This window comes from Armigeres subalbatus, chromosome 2 (genome assembly GCF_024139115.2).
Source record: "Armigeres subalbatus isolate Guangzhou_Male chromosome 2, GZ_Asu_2, whole genome shotgun sequence".
NCBI classification, from domain to species: domain Eukaryota; kingdom Metazoa; phylum Arthropoda; class Insecta; order Diptera; family Culicidae; genus Armigeres; species Armigeres subalbatus.
The window spans coordinates 441,190,131-441,198,510 of record NC_085140.1 but is presented as its reverse complement, the minus strand read 5'-3'; the positions used below and the strand labels follow the sequence as shown (position 1 = coordinate 441,198,510).

Below are 8,380 nucleotides of genomic sequence, written 5' to 3'. Positions count from 1 at the left end.
TGTCATTACCCGTATAAAACTGATATTGGTATAGAGGACTGAATACAATGAATCTCTGAATTACCACAACTTATTGCCTTAGCTCGAAAAATGGATTAGACTAAGGGTCGGTTTGGTAGATCTTTCACCGTGAAACACTACGTAAAAGTGATCTACCAGCTTTACGGGATTCCAATGCAGTATAGAACTAAGTATTGTCACTTCGTAAAATTACGTAGAAATCGCAGGGTAGGGGAAAGATTGTGCAACACGTTCTCACGCACAATGCAGAAAGTCGGAGGCATTTGCGGTTCGATTGAATGAGTGGGTGAGTGCGTAAAAGTGATTGAGTGAATTAGAGTGAGTGAATGAATAATAGAGAGTAAGTGAGTGAGTAAAAGTGAGTGAGTAACAGTTAAAGAGTGAGTAAGAAATAATGAGTTAATGAGTGAGTAAGAGTGAGTGAGTAAAAGTGATTGCGTGAATTAGAGTGAGTGAGTTAGCAAATGAATAATAGAGAGTGAGTGAGTCAAAGTGTGTGAGGGAATAAGAATGAGAGAGTGAATAAATAAGAGTGAGTACGAAAGAGTTAATGAGTGAGTAAGAGTGAATGAATGAGTAAGATTGAATGAGTGAGTAAGAGTGAGTGAGCGAGTAAAAGTAAGTGAATGATAAGAATGCGCAAATGAGTAGGAGCGAGTGAGTGAGTGAGTGAGAGGGAATAAGTGAGTAAGATGGTGTGATTGAGTAAGAGTAAGTGAGTTAGTAAGAGTGAGTAAGATTAAGTGAGTGAGTAAGAGTGAGTAAAAGTAAACGAGTTAGCAAGAGTGAGTAAGAGAGAGTGCCTGAGTAAAAGTGAGTGAGTAAATAAGAGTGAGTAAGTAAGTAAAAGTGAGTAAGTGACTGAGCGAGTGAGTGAGGTATCAGAATACCTGAGTGAGTGAGTGAGTGAGCGACAAAGAGTGAGCCAATGATTTAGAGTAAATGAGTTAGTAAGAGTTGACGAGTGAGTGAGAGTAAGTGAGTGAGTAAGGGTGGTTCAAATATAACTTTTAAAATCAAAAAGTTTGATATGCCGCATGATGGAGTTTGCTTATTTCCCAAAATGGACTTTTGAACCGGTACTCGGTAAAACTAGGGTCTCCAGTAGGATTACGAGCAAAGGCGTAGGATTGCTAATCTGGAGATGGTGAGTTCGATTCTCAGTCCAGTCTAGGATGTTGTCGGGTTGGAAAGTTTCACGACACCCTGGGTATAGTGTATCCATTGTACTTGACACACAAGATACATACTCATGCAATTGTGAGCATAGAAAAGCCTAGGAAACCATCGACATAGGGAGATATATCGAGATACAGAACATCGAGATGCAGAGGGTCGACTGTAAAATACAGGTTGAAAAGCAAGCCAAGTTCCAGTTGAAATGTTGAGCCATTGAAAAAGAATTCTATGGTCAAAAATAAAAGACCATTCACGCGTTATGAAACATCATGAAGCTGCTTAAAACCTTTAGAAGAATCTTGGACAAATTAATCAAATAACATAGAACACTGAATGAGACTGAAATTACAATAAGCGATTTAGAATTAGTCGCAACAATCTAGGACGAATTCCAAGAATAGACCACGGCTTTTTATGGAAAATTAGACCTGGCCAAGACTCGCGATGCTACGGATCTTGCGGATAACCGCTTGGTGGCGGCCATCATGGATCATCATTCTGTTTGATTGCGATTACAAAAGATAATGAAAATATCTCGTCTCTTTAGGATAGCCGCAATTTGGAATTGCTAAAATCAACAAGTGTTCAGGAATTTGCTCCACCGGTGGTGTACAGCACCCATAAGTAAGTAAGTAAGTTCATCCGGTTATTCACCCGAAAACCAACGCATCACAGAAAGCTAAACTCTGTGCTCCTTCCCTATGCATGTGAACAATTCCCTAAAAAGTCCAACCATCATACTATTTAAGTGAAGTTAATCCGATAATGCTCTTATTTAGATCATCATTACAAACTATTTGGAACAACCACGTAGTTTTCCGTAGATGGCCAATTTGTCGCTTTATTGTATTGCACCATAACACGAAATGACATAAAGATCATCTCCATACCATGCTCAGTCTGTAGTTACAATGTTTTAGGACTGATTGGCCGATAAATGAGTCACGGATTTCAACGGTTGTTAAATTGTAATACCTTCGTGCCACTGTTCGATATCTGATGCGCTTCTGGCTAACTTTCTTGACAAGCTTGAAGCCTCACCGTGATGCCAGTTGACGGCCACGGCCAGTTTCGACTTAATAGATTTTATTTTTGATGATTGTTTAATTTGTCGAAACATAGATTTTTAACTACAGGTTGTACATCAAAGCTAATGAACATTCCTTGTAGTCGATTTTGTTTAACGATAATCTATGCATCGCAACGAAATCTTCGGAGGACTTGTCAAATTTATAAATATGAATTTGAATATGCATGCAAATAAAACTTTAGAACGTTCAGAATAATGGCGTAATAAAGACCTGTGTGAATATTTAATTCATATTTAGGTTAAATGTAATGAGGGCCTCCAAATGCGTTTGCAAATTCGAGCCCGGTAAGCTTGTTGTGCGATGCCACAGAACATTACTTTCGCAGCCGCATCAGAGCATAACTCGAGGATATACCGGTTCGTGCATTTCGATCGGGTAATCGTGAAAGGAAAAACGGGTTCAGGCTCACCACGAGGCAGCAGAGCGATAGTGCCCCACAAAATGTTATCGCCAAAGTTCAAATCGTGTGTGGTTCCTGATGTCAGGTCGGTTGTCAACTCGATCGGTCGCAGCCGTTCCCATCCCATCAGACAGATCAGCTGGCTGCGTGGCAATGCAGCGCAGTTGAGCTGAACCAGATCACTCTCGGCGCATTCACCGCTCCGAATAAGGTCAATCGCCAATTGGGCTGTCCCGTGGCGGCGAGAAGCTGTGATCGACATCCATCACGCGTTTGTCCCTCAATCAGCAATGCACAGCGAATAAACACCGGCAGCAGCTCAGTCAGTAGCGCGGGCAATTCATTTCGTACTCATTTGTTATAAATTTGTTCCGCCTTATTCAACACTTCGACCTAATCGACTGCAGTGTCTCAAAGCACCGTGCAATGCTCGGCTGTTGTCAGTAGCGGGCGAGCCCTTTACGGTCCCTGCTGTCGTGTTCAAATCACGGAAAAGAGGTGACGAAGGAATGCGTTTTCATCACCCACCGCTTGTTCAAGCGCGCGCGCGGCGGTGGCAATCGGAGGTCTGTGGAAGCGGGAGAGTCATTCTGCAGTACTCCAACAACTTGGCATGGTCAACGCGTGTCTTCTGGTGTTTTCTGGTGAACCGATTTCGTGAGTTGCCGCGTTTCGATATGGCCTACCACTCGATGAGGGAACAATCGTTGGCAAGATCACGATTTTCAAATTTCCTTCCCGGGCGAAGGTGCTGTTGCAGTTCCTTCTGGGGATCGATGGTATAGCACTGCACTTCAGAGGCATGGGGCGCATCAGTAGAGACGCGGTGGAAAGGATCTTTCCGCAGGTCGTCGGTCGATCGGTAATGGCCTTTGATGCGGTGGTAAATCGCAAATTTGTTTTAGCTTCTGCTGGTAATGGTGCTCTTGCGGGTTAGCACGTGCGTTACACGCTAATGTGGAAATTGGCGAAACGGGAGAAGCTGTGTGCAATGCCCCCAGGAATTATTGAGCTGAAAGCTGTTATTTAGTTTGAGTTCGTGTTCGGTTGCATTTATGTTCTATATGAATAAATCAATTGTAACTTCATTAGGAACATTCAGATTATGATGTTTATAAAGCATGGAAATGATTTTAGTTAGATAGAGTCCAGAAATATAAATTGAATATTTGCACAACCGATAAAAATGTAAAATTAATTAAAATAATTCCAATAAATATTACTACAAACATCCATCTTGATAGATTTTCCGCCCCTTCCTAATAACATACTTTCTCTACCATCAATTAAAAATATTCCAAAAAATCAGCAGCAAGAAAATTGCATAACTCGCATTTAGCCAAGACAATAACTTAAACTTAAGTGTGAAAGAGACCATCTATTAAACAGCACACAACTACAGCGTGAATCTTTGTTCAAGATCGAGGCCTTGATCTTATTGCCTGTCTTGGCACGGTAGTTTCCATACCACCAACCAAGCCGTCCACAACCAGGACGATCGGCAAGAAACTTCACGTTTCGATTGTGTGCTGTTCAATAGATGGTTACTATGCCTCCCTTTCACTCTCCATCGCTTCGTACTTGTTCGCCCCCTAGCGAACGGCTTCCAATTTGTTGATTTTCAATTATCTTCCGATCATCTACTTCCTGATACTTTGAGTAGGACTAACCGATAATTCACAAAAAATCAAATAAAATTCATATGGTATTCAAAAAGCTTTGAAAGTTAGGACATTTGGCCGAATAGGACATTTGGCTGAATAGGACATTTGTTCGAGTAGGACATTTGGCCGAATAGGATATTTGGCCTAATAGAACATTTGGCCGAACAGATTAGATAAAATTTTAGAAAAAATAGAAGAATTTTTCGCGACATGTGTCAACATTGTACTCGAGGGCGCGATTAGGAAAAGAGGAATGGCACTATTATTGTGCTCCTGGGCTTTGTGGACGACATCGACCTCATTAGAATCGATCGCAGGGCACTAGTTACGGCTTTTGTTCACCAGATGAGGAACACCGCGAGGACAGGCTTCAAAATTAAGTCTACCAAGACAAAGTACATGGTATCGGGAAGAAATAGGGTTAATTTTATTGGTGCTGGTCTAAGGTGGTGCTTGATGGGAACTTGATGGAAGTTGTTGAAGATTTTGTTTACCTTGGAACGCTTGTGACATATGTGACAATGACTTTTATCGTGAAGTGATAAGACTACGTAACCAGCTTAAGTTCCGCAACATGCCAACGGAAACCAAAGTTGCTCTGCATTGCCGTAATTTGAAAAAGTGACGTATACGTTATTTTCCAAAAATGGTAAGAAAATTATTTTGAGCTGTTTAGTGGAATGTTTTCACCTGTCATAAGACGAGTTTATACCATCCCATTGAATTCCACCACTTAAGTTAAGTGGTGGAATTCAATGGGATGGTATAAACTCGTCTTATGACAGGCCAAAAATGGTGTAAACGAGTACTACTAATCGAGCTCTTTAACAGAAAAATTAAAAACATGCATGTTGTAAAATGTCTGTTACGTCACTTTTCCAGATTACGGCAGTGCATGGAACTCTGACGTTTAAATAGGCGGAACGGAAGCTTTTGGAGTTTTCGAGCAAGAAGAGCTGCATACTATACATGGTGGGATACTAGAATATGATGTGTGATGCAGACGCACGAATCACGAACTGTATCAAGTGTACAAAGAAGAAAATATTATGAATCGTATAAAATACAACAGACTTCAGTGTCTTTGTTACTTAGTGTGAATGCCGGAAGAAAAAATATTCAACAGAGAACCGGATAGAGGTCGTAAGGCCCCGAACACGCTGGCTGCACGCGGTGGGATCGTACCTGAGGACCCTAATCGTTCGAGGAAACTGGAGGAACATCTCCCACAAAACCGAAGATGGTGGAACTCTACAATACGCCAGGCATAGGTGTATAGATGCTGTAGCCAACCAGTTATCCGGGTAGGTATCCTCTAATGTGAAAATTAATTAAAATCTAGCATCAGAGACCTAAGTAACAGCTTATGAAAACCTGCAATACAGTAAATCGGCTTTTTCTGCTAAAATTCTGAACAAAGATGCTCATAAATGTCCACAGGCTGGGCCACAATGAGGAACGTGGCCAATCAAATCGAATATTTCTTCTGAAATTCAATTGTTTACGCCAAACCAAACCTGTTCTGAAATGAAAAGTGATTTTCCCAGAATTTTGATTGATCATGGAGTTATTTTTGATTTTTTTTTTGTGAAATTAAGGAATTTCATGGAAATTGCAAAATGTATTAGAAATCCAGAAATTCTATTAGAAATTCCTTTAAAATCCTATAAGAATTTCTTCAGAAATTCCCTTAGAAAAACTTATCGAAAATCTTTCCGGTTTTCCTTTGGTGTTTTATTCAATAATTTATTCACAAATTTCTCCAGGAATTTCTTCGAAAATTTCTTCTGAAATTCTTTCAACTCCAGAGGCCGAATTCCGAAGGTTAAAGAAAAAATTGGAAAATTTCTTTATGAATAGAGATTTATAAATTCTCTTTCTCTTTCCAAAAATTTCTTCTCTTCATACCGTATTCCGATAGACTGGAGAGAAAGAAAAACTAAAATTTCTTGCGAAGAAAAATATTAGTTCACATATTTTCCACTAGATGTCTTTTGACAACTATTTGCGTACTGATTGGTCAAAACATCCTCATATCGCAAATAAAACTTGCTTTCGTTTATTGTTACCGAAATAATGGAGGGATAGAAAATGATAAGTATTCAAGCTAGTGATGAAAATATGCAGGAACAGCAACATTGTTGTGATTTCTAACTGTCTGAAAATAACGAATGCTCTAATTTTATTACCTCGAATATACCGAAACATTAGCATTTTGCTTAGCTTAGCTTTAGCTTAGCTTTAGCTTAGCTTTAGCTTAGCTTTAGCTTAGCTTTAGCTTAGCTTTAGCTTAGCTTTAGCTTAGCTTTAGCTTAGCTTTAGCTTAGCTTTAGCTTAGCTTTAGCTTAGCTTTAGCTTAGCTTTAGCTTAGCTTTTAGCTTAGCTGTTAGCTTAGCTGTTAGCTTAGCTTTTAGCTAGCTTTTAGCTTAGCTTTAGCTTAGCTTAGCTTTTTAGCTTAGCTTTAGCTTAGCTTTAGCTTAGCTTAAGCTAGCTTTAGCTTAGCTTTTAGCTTAGCTTTTAGCTTGCTAGCTTTAGCTTAGCTTTAGCTTAGCTTTTTAGCTAGCTTTAGCTTGCTTAGCTTAGCTGTTAGCTAGCTTTAGCTTAGCTTTAGCTCCTGTTCCTGTTAGCTACCTGTTTGTTAGCCACCTGTTCCCAGCTGTTAGCTGTTAGCGACCCCTGTTCCTGTTCAGCTGTTCACCTGTTAGCTTGTGGCTTTCCTGTTCCCTGTCTGTTCCACCCCTGTCTGTTCCCACCCCACCAGCCCTGTTCCAGCCCTGTTCCCAGCCCCTGACCAGCCCCACTCCCCTGTTCCCACCCCCTGTTCCCAGCCTGACCCAGCCCACCCCACCCCACCCAGCTCCCCACTGTTCCACCCCTGCCCCTGTTCCTGTTCACCAGGCCCTGTTCCTGTTCCCTGTTCCTGTTCCCTGCTGTTCCCACTCCACCCCACTGTTCCCTGTTCCACTCCACCCCTGTTCCAGCCCTGTTCCTGCCACTGTTCCTGTTCCCACCCCACTCCCACCTCAGCCCTGTCTCCAGCCCACCCCAGCCTCAGCCTGCAGCCTGTCTCCCACCACCTGTCTGTTCCCAGCCCCACCCTGTTCCTGTTCCTGTTCCCAGCCCCACCCCACGTCTCCCAGGCTGTTCCTGTTCACCCCACCCCTGTTCCCACCAGCACCCCAGCCCCACCCTGTTCCTGCACCCCTGTTCCCAGCCCCTGTTCCTGTTCCCACCACCCTGTCTCTGTCTGTCCCAGCTCCCCCTGTTCACCTGTCTCCCACCTCAGCCTCACCAGCTCCCACCTCAGCCCTGTTCACCTGTTCCCACCCCAGCTCCAGCCTCACCCCTGTTCCACCTGTTCAGCCTCCCACCCCACCTGTCTCCTGTTCACCCCACCCACCAGCCCCACCTTCCACCCCACTCCAGCTGCCCACCCCTGTTCCCAGCCCCAGCCCTGTTCACTCCACCACCCCTGTTCCCAGCCCCACCTGTTCCCCCAGCCTCAGTTCCCACCCCAGTTCTGTTCTGTTCCAGCCCAGCCCTGTTCACCCCTGTTCCTGTTCCCCTGTTCTGTTCCACCCCTGTTCCCCTGTTCCCACTGTCTCCTGTCTGTTCGTTCCTGTTCCTGTTCCTGTTCACCCCACCCTGTTCCACCTCCTGTCTGTCCCCAGCCCCACCCCACCCTGTTCCACCCTGTTCAGCCTCCCACCTGTTCCCTGTCTCAGTTCCACCCTGTTAGCTGTTCAGCCTCACCCCAGCTCAGCCCTGTCTTTAGCTTAGTTCCTGTTCTTGCTTTAGCAGCTTACCCCTGTTCCTGCTTAGCTTTAGCTTAGCTTAGCTTAGCTTATTAGCTTAGCTTAGCTTTTAGCTTTAGCTTGTTTTTAGCTTAGCTTTAGCTTAGCTTTAGCTTAGCTTTAGCTTAGCTTTAGCTTAGCTTTAGCTTAGCTTTAGCTTAGCTTTAGCTTAGCTTTAGCTTAGCTTTAGCTTAGCTTTAGCTTAGCTTTAGCTTAGCTTTAGCTTTAGCT

At 43.0% G+C, this 8,380-nt stretch overlaps 1 protein-coding gene across 1 annotated transcript; it reads left to right on the top strand.

Annotated features, from left to right (window-relative positions):
- The first annotated feature begins 5,455 nt into the window (after window positions 1-5,455).
- On the top strand, window positions 5,456-8,135 carry LOC134210399 (uncharacterized). Its single transcript, XM_062686449.1, has 2 exons — window positions 5,456-5,528; window positions 7,117-8,135. Exons 1-2 carry the CDS (start codon window positions 5,456-5,458, stop codon window positions 8,133-8,135), a joined length of 1,092 nt encoding a protein of 363 aa, XP_062542433.1.
- The last annotated feature ends 245 nt before the right edge of the window (window positions 8,136-8,380 follow it).

What these genes read in the sequence shown, in the direction of transcription:
- LOC134210399 (XM_062686449.1), top strand. Translation starts at nt 5,456, where the DNA reads ATGCCGGAAGAAAAAATATTCAACAGAGAACCGGATAGAGGTCGTAAG. An exon ending in GAACACGCTGGCTGCACGCG is followed by an intron (nt 5,529 to 7,116) that starts GTGGGATCGTAC and finishes CCACCCCACCAG; the next exon opens with CCCTGTTCCAGCCCTGTTCC.